General features: G+C 35.8%; 1 protein-coding gene across 4 annotated transcripts in view; it reads left to right on the top strand.

The window, feature by feature from the left end:
- Positions 1-17,579, top strand: part of SLIT2 (slit guidance ligand 2) — a 350,509-nt gene that overhangs the window by 296,225 nt on the left and 36,705 nt on the right. For all 4 annotated transcript variants that reach the window (XM_032854244.1, XM_032854235.1, XM_032854264.1 and 1 more), the window contains 3 exons: positions 10,253-10,377; positions 10,645-10,742; positions 12,039-12,178. In XM_032854244.1, the coding sequence (XP_032710135.1) occupies positions 10,253-10,377; positions 10,645-10,742; positions 12,039-12,178 (363 nt within the window). The remainder of the gene's footprint in view (positions 1-10,252; positions 10,378-10,644; positions 10,743-12,038; positions 12,179-17,579) is intronic.

The following is a 17,579-nucleotide window of genomic DNA, read 5'->3' as shown; positions in this document are numbered from 1 at the left end:
ATCACAGCTAATTTAACAGAGACAAAAACAAGATTCTCTGTAGATTTCACACTGTTCTTTTACCTTGAACTTCTCTTTTTCTTTTTGAGTTTCTGTTTCAGTACCTTGGAGAATTGTCTCATTTTTTTGCTCCAAAGGTGTGTGTGTGTGTATGTATGTATGTATATATATATATATATATATATATATATATATATATAATTTGCATTTTTAAAATGTCCAAAAATCTTTGAGTTTTGAAATTTTTCTTAAATTTGAATTGCTGTTAATACCCATGCACCATTGCTTGGGACATCATGATTATTTGTCAGCATGTTAATGTTTTTATTAAAAATTGAGGGATGCCTGGGTGGCTCACTGAGTTAAGCGCTTACATTTGGCTCAGCTTATGATCCCAGGGTCCTGGGTGCAAGTCTCAAATCCAGCTTGTTGCTCAGCAGGGATCCTGCATCTCCCTCTGCCTGCCACTTCTCCTGCTTGTGCTCGCTCTCTCTTTCTCTGACAAATAAGTAAATAAATAGATAGATAGATAAGATCTTTTTAAAAAATTGAAAGTAAAACTTTACTGGAAATGTCTCTCTGGGATTACGTGCATTGATTGCAAGAGGTTTTGCAGATAACTGACATTTTGCGTTATTCTTTTGTAACTGCAGATGTTTCTTTGGGGCAGTGCCCCAAAGTTTTTACTGTGCTGTAAGGCATATCATTGTTTTGGAAAGTGCAGGGGATAGTCAGATGAGAGGCAGGGAAAGAGAATCTGACAAAACTTTCTCTTGGGCATCATCATCGGGCTGATGTGTTTTAGAAAGATTGTATGGGCAAATTGAGAAACTGTAAACTGATTTTGTTATATTTCTCTGAACCCAGGGAAACCTGTTTTCTCCTTTCTGAAAAAATGCTAGTGCTTATGTATTTTTCTCAAAGTTTAGAGTTCCCTGGAGATATTTCTTTAAACAATGTTTCATGATAATACAAATTTGAGAAAAGCTACATACTTGCGTTCGATTCTCTGACAGACATTGTTCACAATCTTTTATTACACATTCTCAGAAGTCCGATACATACACACATACGTAAATGACTTTAACTCAAGATATAGTTAAGTGATCTGACCTTTTTCTTTAAATTAATTTATTTATTTCAGAAAGAGTGATTGAGCATGAGTTGAGGGGAGGAACAGAGGGAGAGAGAGAAGCAGACTCCCCACTGAGCAGGGAGCCCAATGCAGGGCTCTATCCCATGACCTTGAGATCATGACCTGAGCTGAAGACAGATGCTTAACTGACTAAGCCATCTCAGTGCTCTGACATTTTTTTTTTTTCTTTAATAGCATCTTGTTTAGTTCTTAGTGTGGCTTGAATGGAAATATGCTTGAGGGAATATTAGTCTGGATCAGGGATGCATGATAAAACTTTCTGCAGTGATAAAAATGTTCTGTATCTGCACAATCAGACATGATAGTCACTGGCCATTTGCAGTTGCTGAAAGGTAGCTAATGCAACAGAGGAAGCGGATTTTTAATTGTATTTAATTTAGATTTAACCTGGAAGGGTCAGGCGCAGCTCCTGGCTCCCATGTTGGATAGTGTGGTTCTACAAAAGCTCAGAGGAAAAAATTGTGTCAGAAGAGAGTGGCGGTGAGAAGCTGAGTGCAGGTGTATCTAAGCCAATCATTGGGGCAGGCTGTCCAGCGTGATGAGTATGCCACAGAAGCAGAGCTGTGTTGCAGGAAAACGCTGGAACTGTGATTCAGTTTAGTATCCATGAAGTTCTCATGTCAACTGGTTGTCTCTATTTTAAGCCATGCCATAAACTGGGTAGCAGACCACTTGGGTGTAGGGCAGGTGACAAGACATGCAGACATGCAGAACTCACCAAATAGAGTCTAATTGCATTTGGCAGACTAATTTTGCTCAGTTTTTCTATACTTAATATATACTTTAATATACTTTTAGAGTGATAGCAAATATTGAAACTCATAATGCCCTTTGCCAGCATTTCTTGGTATTTGTCAAACTATTGTGAAGCTTCATTGTCTTAAGACTCTGCTAGTTGAAGATTTTTGACAGTTCAGATGGCATCTTTGCCACTACTACTATTACTACTACTAATAATAGTAAATAATTACTAACAACAGCTTATATCGAGGGTTTGCATTATGCTGAAGATTTTACTTATCTTTTGTAATCTTTGTATCATTCCTAAAGCAAATACTGTTATTTTCCCATTTGGGAGATGAAAATATAATTCGGAGAGATTAAATCATTTGTTCCACATCACTCAGCTGCTAAGACAAGGAGCCAGAGTTTTAGACTCACTGACTCCAGTGTTTACCACTGAAGTTTACTTTATAGTTTTCAGTAAGAATATTCTAAATACAAATCAAAACAAAGAAGAATGCCATTTTTCTATTAGAACATACTTAGAAAATGAAAATTTTGAACCACTTTCATATGCTTTGCTAAAAGTATTTATTCATAATAGGTCAGTTGGTAAAAGTCAAAATACTCTAATCTGCTAATTAAAATAATTCACTCTAAGAAATCTACTGAGTACTGAGTTTTTGAGCTAACAGGCCTTATGAGCTTGAAAACAGTAAAATGACACTTCTTTAAATATTTTATAATTTGAGTTTTTAATATTTTAACTTTTCCCATACTTATGCCAGTTTAATATGTTTTATTTTATTCATGAAAAGCATATAAGTACATGTTCCTAATATTAATATTTGTAAATATGTAATTTCAAATTACCGCAGGAAGATGAATATCCTTTATTTGTACCCATGTTTATATAGCTATGTATAAATATAATTTAAATGTTTTCTCTGTTAGGAAAGGCTAGGCCATTATTTTGAGTAATATATTCAGTTAACGATTTTTATCCTACATTTTTCAGAGTATTTTCTTTGTGTTAAATATCATAGTTTCAGGGCACAACAGAAATAAATTAACTGGATGAAATAGATTATCAGAGAATATTTCATTAATACCCAGATTAGAACACTCTTGAGTGAGTAGTAAATGGTCACGACTTCTCTTGACAACCCAAATTTCCAGTCCATCTTTTAACTATCAGGTGATGTTAGAATAGTCAAGCAGTCTGTAGGGAAACAGAGATTTTTGCCCTCCCCATGGAATGCAAAATATTGTTAATTTCTGATATTCTTTTTATTGCTCTTGTTTCAAAAAGATTTAGCTCTATAGACAACTAAAGTTGTCTTTCACCTTTAATTTGATAGACATTTATTAAACATTTAAATGTGCCAAAGAGTGAACAGTCTGGTGGAAATGAATGATATATTCCTTCTTTCCTTCACCAAATATTATGTGTGTTCCTGTTACACACCAGGCAGAGTTCCAAGGTATTAAGAATCTAGTGTATGTTGTAAACAAGACATAGAAAGATGCTTGTCTTCATGGAGTTTATAGTATACTGATAAATACATTTAAACAGATAATTTCAAAACAAAATGAAGGTTTGGCAATGGAAATATATGTAAGATACTAATAACACAGGTACCTGGGTGGCTCAGTCGGTTAAGTGTCTGCCTTCGCCCAGGTCATGATCTCAGGGTCCTGGGATCCAGCCCAGTGCTCAGCAGGGAGTCTGCCTCTCCCTCTGCCCCTCCCCTCACTTGTGCACACTCATGCTCTCTCTTTCTCTCTCTCAAAAATAAATAAATTAGTTTATTAACATTTAAAAAAAAAAGATATTAACAACATATATCCAAATCAAACAATCATGGAATTGTAACTGATACCACCAGGTCCATTAGGCTTCAGGAGATTCTCATAGTGAGTCAAGTAGGGATGAGAAGACCCAAATGGATAGGTGTCTGCTAGCCATGAGCTCAGATAAAGAAGCAGGAATATGGTTCTCAATATACTTCATTATTTCATTTACAAATGTCAGATAAAGGGTCAGAAAACCCAGGACCTTTATATATCTCAAGATTATCAACATTTCACCACCACAAGAATCTCTCCCACTAATTTTATATATTAAGATTCCTCTAGATTGTGGGATTCCTGGAGAAAATTCCACACTTCTCAGCAGTAATATAGTAATACTGTCATTTTTTTTTTTTCCAGCAAGATCAACATCTTCCTTTTAGAGAAGTTCTTGAAAATCTTGAGGTCTTTGTTTTGTGTCTCAAAATTACTGGTTAATATTGTCCTTAGTCACTTAGGCAGTTAAATAATATAGCCCAGAGATGCCTGGGTGGCTCACTCAGTTAAGCTTCTGACTTGATTTTGGCTCAGATCATGATCTCAGGGTCACTGGATCAAGCCCTGTGTTGGACTCAACCCTCATTGGGGGTCTGCTTGGGATTCTCTCCTCTCCCTCTCCCCCTTCTCTCTCTCTCTTTCTCTCTTTCTTTCCAATAAATAAATCTTAAAAATAATTTAAATAATAATAATAATAATAATATAGCCCAAACTAGAAGTAATGAAAAGTTCACGAGATCAGTTTTAAAGTGATATTTAGAACTTAGCTAAACCCTTTTTACATTTTCAAATTTATTAGCACCAGTACATAATTATAATTTTGAAGTAAACTTAGCTTTGGGGGGATTATGAATTGTTCACTGGCCAAAGAAAATATTCAGGTTTGTACATAGTTGCCAAAAGCACCATCTTTAAAAAACAAACAAGGATTATTTTTCTTTTTCTTTTTTTTTAACAAGGACTATTTTTCATTATACTTTTGGAAACTCAAAACACTGGGAAAATTTTAACAGACATTAATATTAATAGGTGATGAGAACCAGCAATTCATATTCTGCTCTTAAATATTGTACATTGATATTCAATCTCGTGATAAAATTCCATGAAATAATTATTGTCCTTTTCCATTTAGCTGTGACTCAAGAAGTTCTTTTATTGGCCTGAGGTCACATGTGTATATAGCAAATAGCCAAGCCTAGTTATCCCAGAGGTGTAATATGCAGCCTTCGTGTTTTTGTTAAATCATTTATGTAATTCAGATTTGTAAGATTTTTAACCCCCTATTATCTGTCGACCATCCCCAATCCTACAGTAGAACTACAGGGATTCCAGCGGTTTCCATCTTGCCAATTTCACCGGCTTCTTTTTAGTCCTCTTTGTTTGTTGTCTTAGACATTGGTAGCTACTGGTCCTTCTTGTACATTCTCTTCGCTCTTTCTTCATTCCTTTGCTGACACCTTTTTCTTACATTCTTTAATATTGACATATAGAAGATTCTCTCTCTACCCCTAATAAGTTAACTGATTTCAATCCCACAGTTTCAAATGTCAGCCATGATTTTTCTAACAAACTACGGCTTTAATATTTCTGTGCACATAGTGAATTCCTCCCCTGTGCAGGCTTGCAGAAACTTAAAAAACGTTTTCCAAAACACGCATTTTCATTTCCCACGTCCTCTTGCAGGTGCATTCTATAATTGATGTATATACATGTCTCTACTGCTGAACTGTAAGTTTTTCCAGAAACTTCAACATTTCACTTACCTTTGAACTCCCCAAACTTAGCTTACTGCCTGGTACAAAGTAGATCCTCAATAAATATTTGATAAATGAATGACTTAATGATGGAATGTTGTTAAAAAATATGCATTTGATATTAACGCTGAAGAAATACAGCAATGTAATAGCAAGCAGAGCTTAGAGTTTTGGGGTTTTAAATAAAAACCTCCTTTTAGTTAATTATGCCCAACATCAAATACCCCCTACATTTTCCCGGGGTTGTCTTTGATGTACCTTTGACTTTATACAAGGGCAGTGCTAGAGGATTCTCTTATTTGACTTAGGTTTCCAAGGGATGCCAGAATGAAGGCGGACTCTGGGATATAGTTAGAAATTTGTGTCTGGAGTTTTTAGTAATAAATCAAAGTGAGAATGCAATTCTCAGTGGGTGGTGATATTGGTGTCAGGTGCATAGCTAGTGATTTCAGTCAAGTAAGCAAGTCTGCCTACAAGCTTTAATGGATTTGAGGTCCAGCAGTTTGTCTGATAAAGATTAAAGTAACTGGCAAAGACAAATTGTTAACCAAACTTTTGGCTCATTTTCCCTTTGAATTATTAAGCTAAACACACTTCCAATCCATACCACTGATGCTAGAGGGCTCTCTGAAGTCAAGACCGAGCCTTAAATCAACCTAGTTATCCTAGAATGCCCTCCTTCATTTCAGTGACATTAGTAAACATCTGTTTTTCTGAATCAGGCTTTTTTTTCTTCTCTGTGACACACATCTTACAAGGGCTAATGTGTTAACAATCATTTAAAATTTCTTGAGACTAGTTAACTTTGGGCAGGTGGAAAGATTGAAGATTGGTGAGGTTGTATCAGCGAGCAAGCTATATTTCCTTGCCAAGTAGCAGTTTAAGAACTCAAGTTCCCTTCCAATGTTGTAATGTTTCTGGTTGTTGTCCATGCTAAATGTACAAATCACAGTTAGTCCTTAAACACATAAAATCATTAACTCTAGGTGTTGTTACCCAGTGGATAATTATTTCGCAGTGCTCCCTACCATTCCCCCATGATTCTGATGATAATAGTCCCTGCAGTTTTCCCAAATTTCAGCATCTCCTGGCATAGACAGAAGGTACCCAGTGAAACCTATAATGAATGAATAAATAAAAGCCTCTAGTTTGCCTTTGTGCTAAAATGGAAGCTAACAAGCAGAGGAAGACTTCCTCTCTCCTCCTAAGTGAGCCACTCATGTTCCTCTCAGCTACCCACCTTCTTTGGAAGTCTAAGGAAGACTGTCAGAACTTGCTGCGGCTTCTGTGTTTGCTCTCATTGTATTTTGTACTCAAAACTCACTACCATTTCATTTAATGCTTAAAGCAACCCGTTGAGTTGGCTACCATTACTCTAGCTCCATGCACTTACCAACAAATCTGGGTTGCTAACTTAGTTTGATGGATCTCAGATTCTCCGTTCCAAGATTACTTGCATTATGCTAAGAAACTTGTCTAATTCTTATCCCTGCACATCCTTCATCTGGGAATAATCAAGTGTGCAAAACTGTACCTGCGTTGGTTTTTTTCTAATGAGCTGTGCTAATTCTTTTACCATTTTGCTATGACTTTAGCATCACTCTTTTGCTGTGATATCATCTCCTTGTTATAGAAATGGATTAAAGATGTCATTTCCCCTTGAATAAGAACTTTGCAGGAAAGAATCTCAGAGAAAGCATCCTGGCTAGAAAATAAATCACAAATTGAAGGCAAAGAGAAAATAGAAGGTAGACTTAGAAGAGGAACAACATATTGGTGGGAAGAGGAATGAGAGGAGAGAGCCAGATACAAGGGATATAAATTCTGAGGGTCTAGATTATAGAAATGAGCAGATTTAGATAAACAGGTGGATGTAAGAATCACATTATAGGAAGGATGCTTAGTTAGAAGGAATCATAATCTAAATGAGAAAATAAAGTAAGTAAAAAAAATAAAACAAATAAGAATTACATCTTTTTATGGTACTTGGGGATATTAAAGACTGTTTGGAATTGATAACTCACAAACACTTTTTGAATTACCCTGCATTCAACCTCAGGAACTAGAAATAAGAAATTATCTATGAAGCACTGACTTTAAAAGATAGGTTTGTAAAAGAAAAAACAAGTAGAAGGGTATCTGTAGTAGTCAACTCTAGGAACATGAAGAAGTTAGAACTCAGTATTTTAGAACTAGAATCCTAATTTTGATGCCACCGAGGCAGTTTACAGGTGTAAGAAAGAGATCAGGAAACACCTGTGCAAGTAGGAAAGGGTGATATTTTGATTCCTTCAGCTAAACTGAATATAGATGAGGGGGCAATGATCTCATGTGGTTTGCCCATAAGAAATTCCAGGTAATGAAAATAGTTGAGCAGGAATAATTCTATAGGAAACCAAATTTGGTCCTGGGAAAAAAGTGCAGAAATTAGTGCTTATTGATTAATATAGTATATATAGTTCCGTGGATATTTATTAAATAAATCTTGGCTCTGTGCTAAGCTGGATTACTTCAGGCTGGCAATTTTGATATCCACGTACTCTATTACAGTCTTCAGAATGTACTTAATTGGTTTTCTTGAAACAATCTCTGGCTTCCCATCTAACCAATTAAACATAATTTTTGAAAAATATCATATTCCACAGCATAAAATAGAAACTGCCAACCCTGAACTCCTCTATTCAAACTGCAGTCTTACAAGGTCGAAAGCACAGAAATAGACCAAGAGACAATTGTCCTCAAGGTCTTCTTGCGGAGTGGCCAGATGAGTGTTAACAGTCCTCACATTTGCTGATGATCTTTTTTGCTTGCATACCTTCATAGCTGTTTGCCCCCCTGCACCTTTTTCCAAGTTAGATTCTTTTCTGCCCTAGCTAAGGTACCCACTACTTGCTTTTCTACTGCAGATTTCCAAGCATGAAGAGGTTAGCAGACACAAGGCGATTTATACTGGGGTATTATCTTAACTTAACACATTACTTTATCTAAATGCCAGCATTTATTTCTCCAGTGTGCTGAATAGCTAAATTTCCTTGATAAACACGTCGGGGAGGGGGTGAGAAATTAAATGTCCCGGAGCATCACTTTGGTCTTCATCCCAGCAATTTTCCAGTTGTGATGTGATATAAAACTGCATTAGTTACTCTGGTCACCAAGACAAAATGAAGGAGACACTGGCAGGGCCTCTCTAATGACTGAGGTGTCCTTGGAAGTAAACACCACCCCTTTCCATTAAATGCAGTCATTCCCAGAACTGTCATCCATTTCCAGATGGTTAAAAAAGAAACAGGAATCTCTTCATAGAAAGATTTCAGGGTTTTTGCTAATAGAAAAACCGACAAATACAGAACAGTATCCTCTTTTGGATTTCACTCCATAACCATTACATGAATGTGGACTTGTATTTTCCTGGGTAAGGGAATACATAGTTATGCAGAGTTCTTATGCCTACCATGATAATTCACATTTACTTTCTGTTTCTGTGAGTAAACCAATAACTCACAAACATAAACTCCAATCAGTAGAAAAGTTTGATGAATGATAGTTTATATGAGCAGAAATCCTACAATTGTGGGGTATAGCGATCTTAGAAGGTTAGGTCAGCGATAGTGGGAAAAGGGGTATGCTGAACCTTCAACTCAGATAGCATTGCTGGAAGTTACGTGGGATGAACTTACAGCTGGAATTATCCCGCTTGTTCCAGTGAGGATAAAGAACTACAGAGATATTGCTGATGGCAGAAACATAATTAATGTTTACGTTATAAAATATGTGCATTTTATATATATAAATATGTCACCCTGATACTGTCCTCATCGGTTGCCAAGAGGCAGTCTAATGAGCTCTCAGAAATATGGCCAAAAGTAGCCTCAGTGGAACATAATTTTATCAAAGACAGTACAGTTTCCACATTGTTAGCCATTTATGGAATGAATATGTGCAACCAAAGGAAAATGGCTGCAAATGAATCTGCCTTTAATCGAAACCTTTCATGGATCAGGAGATTTTTAAAGTGTGTCTCCCAAAGGTGAGATTGCAAGTGAAGATTTTTTCTGACAGTATTTTCTTTTTGGAGGGGAAAAAGCAGAAATCTCACCCTCCACATGCCTGTGCTAATGTGTTAACATACTGAACCAAAAGGCTATGAGGGAGAATATAGTGGAAATTACATTTTTGTTTATTTCCAGATGCATGAAAGTGACACTGTTTTCTATCTCCTGTGTGAAAGTAACAGTACTGGACTAATGATATCCGGGCAGGTGCATACTCTTGTATTTTTTATTGCACTGATGTATTTCTATTTATGCATTAAACTCACCCACACATCCCCCAATACCCGCCCCCCCACCACACACACAGAGTCCTCTTTGGGATCAAAGGTATGCATTTCCATGACAGCTGGCTGAAGTTAAGGTGCAGGCAATGGCCGTGGAATGCATCCACACAGGCTAGTTGGTCCATGAGGGGACTGACTCCGTGACACTGGCATCACTAACAGCAGATCCTAACCACTTAAGCTCACAGCCCATAGTCCCGCTTATGACATTGGACACTCTCACCATTCCTCTCAATGAGATGGTCTCCTGTTGCATTCTTGAACATTATACAATGATGTTGACTTCTGTTCTATTCATGGAAGAGAAATACATACAGATATGTGACCAATATTTTCATATGAAATCTACTGTTACATTAAGGCATTTAAATAATTTAAGAGAACTAAAAATACAAAGCATGGGTTTCTTATATTTTTTTAATTAATTTTCAGGTCCTGTGGATGTCAGTATTCTAGCTAAATGTAATCCCTGCTTATCAAACCCATGTAAAAACGATGGCACCTGTAACAATGATCCAGTTGACTTTTATCGCTGTACTTGTCCCTATGGCTTCAAGGTCAGTAGAAGGTTTTGAGGGAACTCTGATCTGAAAACATAGCTTTCTTTGGTGGGTCCTCATTATTCAATTGTTATATATATATGTATATGTATATGTATATGTACATATACATATATATATAACATATATATATGTTATATAACATATTCCATATATATGTATATGTACATATACATATACATATATATATAACAATTAAGAGAGACAGAGAGAGAGAGATCTCCTTTATTCACACTTGACTTTGCTTGGTCATTCTTCCTCTAGGGGCAGGACTGTGATGTCCCAATTCATGCATGCATCAGTAACCCATGTCAACACGGAGGAACTTGCCACTTAAAGGAAGGGGAAAAAGATGGATTCTGGTATGTCATTAGTCTATAATATTCTGTCTGAAGCATTGGGGCAGGAATAATTAAAAAAACATTCATGTTCCTTTTCAAAGTAAAGAGTGTTATTCTTAAAAGAATACCAAAAATGTATTCATCAGGACAATATGTATTAGTCCTTCTCAGAGATACTGTAATATGAAAAACAAGTGGAGACATTACAGTATTCTCAGCTCAGGATGCTATAAAATTAAGACATTTTTAAAACATGCATGTGCATGCGGTATGATTCATACACTCAGATTAGGTCAAGACAAAGTAGTGGCTCTGTTATGCTAATTAATAGGCAATAGTCTTCTACTTCAAGTCATACATTCATCTGTTGCTTTGTGTATTGCTTTAACAGACAGTGTGTAAAGATAAGATGTGGATCCCACTGAAACAGAAAATTAATGATTCATTTCCAGACCACAAAATGAGTAGATAAACATGCTATGAACATTTTTAATCTGGAATTATTTAATCATATGGTACAATTACTTCGGATGTACTTCATGAATTATGAAATAGAGTTCTTATAATGACAGTAATAATTTCATATAAGAATGTTAATCTACTACAAAGCTTGTTAGAAATATCACTTTTTATAATAAGTATTCTTCATTTCTACATTCTGTTATGAAATGGTCTCTTAAAAGATTATTCTGATTCCCATCAAGAGCAAGTGTACAGTGTTTCATTGTCATTGAAATATTGTATTCGTTGAGACTTAACGAGAACATTTACATTTTATAATGGCAAGGAAGATGTAATTTTAATTTCATATTTCTTTTTTGTTTTGAGACATGAGGAACAAAATAGCTAGGATAGGAGGTGGTGTAATTTTTAAAGTCAGAACCAGTTCCTCCTCATTTATGAACAGAGAAGCGTGAATCATTTTATTAGAGCAAAAGTTGAGATTAAGATATTTAGGGCTATAAACTTTGCTTGTGTTTTGGACCTGTGAATATACTGGATGTATTGACGTATGGATTATTTGCCATCTTGCAGCCAGCATAAATTTTCTTTTTCAAATTGTTTCTGATTTGGCAGATAATACCTTAAATTCATGCTTACTACATGTCATTTAAAAGTATCTTAAAACTCAATTTCTTACAGTTAAAACGTCTGTAATTGATGAGTGTGTTTAGCGTTTTTTTCAATTTTTGGACCATATGGTTTTAAAAGGCAGCACAAACATGGTTTTATTTTCTTTCTTTCTTTCTTTCTTTCTTTCTTTCTTTCTTTCTTTCTTTTTTTTTTTTTTTTGCCTTTTCTCCCCCTGGTGTTCAGGTGTATTTGTGCTGATGGATTTGAAGGAGAAAATTGCGAAGTCAATGTTGACGACTGTGAAGATAATGACTGTGAAAATAACTCTACATGTGTCGATGGAATTAATAACTACACGTGCCTTTGTCCACCTGAATACACAGGTAGGAAGAGTAGGAAATTATGTGCCATCGATAGTGTGTCTGTTTGAAAACATCACTGGCAATGTGCTGTATATGTGTAGTAAGACATTGTGTTATTCAATAACTGGTAGGTGTTTTGAAAATTAGATATAATGTGAATAACGGACAGTTAAAAGGGTTTCAGCCAACCAAATGAAAGACCAGGCAGGCTTGGAACACAGGCATCTACATAAAGTCATTCTATCGAGCAGAAAAAGAAGTTATCATTCTGAAGCTTTTAGTCCCACGGTTGGATAACATTTTTCATGCAAAGCATTTCTCTTGTACAAACCAACCCACCAATACATAGGTGAAAAGGGGGGACATTTTTTTCACATAGGCAAAACATAACTAAGCATTTGAAATTACTTGTGTCCATCATGTCCTCCAAAATAAAATATAATCAAGAAGATATTGAGCACTCTGGTTAATCTTATAATTATCAACTTTTTCCCCGATATTTTGTATCCGGGGGTGACAAATTTCCTGTCTTTGTGAACTGGTAAACTTCCCTGCACAAACCAATTTATTATAAAGCTGATGTCAAGTTTAGACCCACCTGTTATGTCGGAATATCTGTTTTGATTGATTTGGGGGGACTGTGAATAAGAAGCAGAATAGTTAGATTCTTGTTTCTGTAATAAAGCACTTCATTTTACAGTTGATAGAGAAAAGGAGAATGTTACACATTTTATTTGTAAGAAAAGGTGGGAAAGTAGATTCTGTCACTCTATTCAAAATTACCATTTTCATTTTGATGGGTATTTTTCCTTAACCATATATTTCCTTACAATTTTAATGCATAGTTAAGAATATCAGAGGGTAAAATAACTATGTAGATGACTGGGGTTAACATCTCTAAACATGAAAAGATGAGAGCACATCTGTATGATCCACTTTCCCAGGGATTTGTCAGAATAGCATTGAAATTTAAGCTTTTGTGGAATACTCAAACTTTGCATTTTAATAAGTACTTTTCTTGGTGGTAAAATGTTAGGTAAAAGAGAAGTGTTCTGTTCTGACATCCCAGATCCGTTTGAGTGCCTTCGAACCTCTCTCTTCCATGATACGTGTTTTTTTTTTTTATTTAACGCCAGTGAAGCATGCAATGTAATATATAAAGTTTCCAGTAGAAATGTGAACATGTTGGATCATAATTGTTCTATCACATATATGCAGCCCTTGGGGCCCTTAATGGCTAGTTTGAATTCCTTGATATTGTGCATTAATAAAAGATAGCAAATACCCATCCTGAGATGGTTGGGAAGTGTAGGTGCTACACAGCTTTCACATTCACAGTAATACTACTTGTATCATGCCTCAGAGACATGCCATTGGCCTCCATGCACAGATTCTGGAGCCTTTGGAACCACTGAGAGTCTGCGTTTTATTGGCTGAGCTAAGTTAGACTTGTATAGAACCCCAGTGTTTGCACTAACATCTGTTACCTAGTACCTTCCTAGGACAGAACAATCCTGTTTTCCTATCATTGCCCTAATCATTATCAAAAGGGCTTAGTTTGATCTGGACAAATTGGACTCAAGCATTTCAAGCACTCTTGGGTTAGCCAATGTGCTCCTGAGCACAGAAACCAAGAATTTCTCTGTACCCCCTGATGAAACCCTAGGCTTGAAAGCATTGTGTACTCAGTTCCTACCCACCTTTATTATGATAATTTACATCAGATGGCAGACTCTTCTTGGTTGGTTTAGAGGGGTCCACCTGCTTTGGCTTTAGATTTGCTGTATCTTATTCCTAATCCATTTCTTTTGAGTCTTATCTTACCTTTTCTCCCTTCATTTTCCAAGCTTCCTTCCTACACCTGCTCCTCTCGAATGCATTTTCTCCATCCTAAGTGATTCAGTTCAGTGCCACTTCCTCTGAGAAGTATCATGAAGCTGCATTTCCCCCTGTCAGATCCTTAAAACATATCAAAAAATCCCTAAGGCTTAACAAAACCAGTTTTTAACCAAAATGTGACATCTCTAAAAGCCATCATGTGGGAATCTGCCATAACTATCTCTTCAGAGTCATCTGCCTCTCAACAAGAACTGAGATTGACACATTTTTAGTCATAGCAATTGCAAATACTGGTTTTCCTTACTTTGGGTAGAGGATAAACAAAAACACTAAACTCACAGCCTACAATACATAAAGGTATTACCACTGTAACTGGGCTGGGTCTTGGGGGCAACAAAGAGTTTGACAGTTTGGCATTGGAGCAGATATCTATACGAGGAACATTTGTAACCCATCCATTAGCTATAGTATTTTTGTTCATATGTGAAATGAGCTCATTTACAAAATATCAAGTAACCATCTGCAAATTTTGAAATCAGTGGCACATAAGTGGCCTTTAATTATAGGAAAGCATAAATTGGACTCTAGAGTTTCATATCATGCTTCATCCAAGTATGTAGTGAGGGAGGAATTTTTTTTTTAATAATGCGGCTGTATTGTTTTAGATTTAAGATTGGAATCTGATTAATGAGTAGGAGACCTGGGAAAAGAAACCCCTGCTGTGCTCAGGGAATATAATCATGTTGTCATTGCTTAAAAATCACTCAAGTCATAAGTTGCTTTTCTGTTTGGAGATGTTTTACTCTATACCGCCAAAGGCAAACAATGAGAAAGGGAACTGTTTAGCAGGAACAAATAAAACTTCATGGGAAAAGGTTGTAAATTATTATGGTGAAAGGTTTTATTTTTGGCACCTGTGTCAAGAGTCAGAAATGGATATAATATTGTTAACAGAGAAAATTCAGAGATTTGAAAGCAGACCGACAGAGAACTCACGATGTGATGGGCAGGCTATAGAACAGAGCTAAAAATACCCAAAACAAAATGAACCACCATTGGGAAATTAAATTTATTTAAACCCTTGTGACCAAAACATCACAGTAATAGTTACTGATTTATTAAAGGAAAAAACTCACTGTTCTTTCCTGCTGCAAGGATTGACAACATAAATTTTAAGGGTCAATATTGTTTTTTATTATCTAATCCTTGCTATGCCTTTCCCACCCGAACTATCAAAACTATTCTTTTCTACGTAACCCAACCCATTATCTGTCCTTCTGGTTGTATAACATGACGGTTACTTGCTAGTATTTTTCAGATAAGATTAATTTTTGGAAAGTTATTCACTGTGATTTTAAATGAACATTACTATGCTAAGGATTCAGAAAGTAAGACTCTGGAATTAGTAAACAAATAATTTAAAAATTCACTCTCGGGTTTTAATTTTAGCTTGCAAGATTTTGTTTTTATTTTTAATCATTACTATATCCTTCTTAAAAACAGCACATACCTTGGAGCTATTTTTCAAGGAATCCCTCAAATTACGTAAGCTCAAAACCTATGAAAGTGAAAATTGTAGATATGGCATCCCTGCAATGTTGACAAACTTGACACCTGTTCTGATGCTCTGGTATGAACTTCAGGTGTTGAATCGAAAAATATGTTTTTGCAAGTTTTCTGAGAGTCAGAACCCTGGACCAACTCTGTCAAGGTGATGTTTCTTAACACTGTTCTCATGGGACTGTATACAGAGATGACACAACTTTGATCACAGTGTAAACCACAGTAGCATTAATGAGGTTATATAAATTAACTGAACGAAAGCTTCCATACAGATTGGGCATGTAAAGACTTAGAATGTATTTTGTCAAAAATATCCAGACCATTTTAGTTTTTCCATTTTGTACCATTATTCCTTTGTTTTCCAAATCTCCAATGCCCACACACAAATCATGAAGTTCACATCTTAAAAAGTAGAGCTGCTGGTTGTTAAATGAACCAGTTTAGACACAGAACCTCTCGCTCCCTGTGATGGCATTTGCCTTTTGCCTCATTTAATGCATGTTTGTGCGTCTGGCCCGGCTGTAGGTAAGAAATCTAAGCCTTGCTTCAGTTTGCTCTCACCCTTGGCTTCTCTGTTGTTATTGCTACGCATTGGCTTCGTGTGCTCTGCTGTTGTACTGCAATGTAAAAAGTCTTTTGTCTCTTCTGTCTTTGTCGCTGCCAGCTGCTAATCTGAATGAGGTGGAAAAAGGTTAGTTGCCTTTTAAGTCTATTATGATTTTCATTTGAGTTTCCCTCTTTCTTTTAAAGCTACACAGATTTCATTGTGTGTACGTGGTAAAAGGAATGTTGGCAAAATCTGAAATTAATATGTCAAATCAGTCATTCGGATCCTTGACATATGGATAGCAATGCCAAACTCCATAAAAAGGGCATCTGAAGTGCACTTTATCAATTTCTAGAAAGCTATGAAAGAAATTCTCTGAGTGGGAAGAAGGGGTGACTGAAAAGAAAGACTAATATTTTCTACTTTCTACTTGTTGGTATGCTTTTACTTTTTAAAGATATCACAAACAGGAATTGTTTTTACAATGAAAAACAGGTCATTCAGTACAGTAGATAGGGTATTGATAGAAAAACGTTTAAATAGTGAGAATTTTCCCATAACTTTAAACTAACATCTTTAGTAATTTGAAATATGGAAAATATTAGAAGATGTGTATATTTATTAAAATATTTTATAAAATAAATATTAAAAACCCCAAGAGGTTGATTTTTAGAATCACATTGTTAGAATGTCATATTAGGCAGTATTTTCAAATTGTAAAAAGAGCCATATCTAATCACAGACATCAACATGGTCCATATAGCTCCCCAAAAGCATCAGGGCCCAGGAAAGGAAGTCCTAGAGTAATTACAGCAATAGGCATTTCTCGGGAATTATCATGAAATCTTTGTGAAATTCCATCTTAAAGATTCAGAATTATTACTAATAACATTGGTTTTTACTTATCTAGCTGACTGATGTCTTCATGTGTCACAGGCAGGCACAGCATCCTAGGAGGAGCACGATACGTGCATGTCTTGACATTTCCCGTTGTATGCGAAACATTTGTGGTAGGATGATAGGGCTAACATAGAGTCCATTATACAGCAGCTTTCTTTGTCTCTGCATACTAAGGACTTCATTTTTTTTTTGTTGCATTATTCAGGTGATATGCTGTGTTTGGTCATTTACTATGTACAGAGCTAAGTTGAAAAACATGAAAAAAAATGGCTTCGTATTTTAGAATGTTAAAATATAGCCTGTGCAGTCCTCAGAGGATTAATGAATCCAATACTATTCTTGGGCAAATATCCTCTTTTCTTTTTACAAGTAAAGCAATTGGTGGTCTGGGACAAGGATGTTTAAGGTTTGATTGTATCTCAGAAACACAGTAGCAATTGTTCTCTTATAGGACTATGCCCTTAAATAGTTATAGGTACTCTCAGGAACAAGCTTAGCAGTGTAGTAGTGTTTTAAATCACCATGTGGTTTCATATGTTGACTAAATTTCATGCTTATGTTTATAAAAGGCAC

This window comes from Lontra canadensis, unplaced genomic scaffold (assembly GCF_010015895.1).
Source record: "Lontra canadensis isolate GAN:19392208 unplaced genomic scaffold, GSC_riverotter_1.0 scaffold1, whole genome shotgun sequence".
NCBI lineage: Eukaryota > Metazoa > Chordata > Mammalia > Carnivora > Mustelidae > Lontra > Lontra canadensis.
Note: the sequence above shows the minus strand (reverse complement) of the source record. Positions and strands in the feature narration are given on the sequence as shown.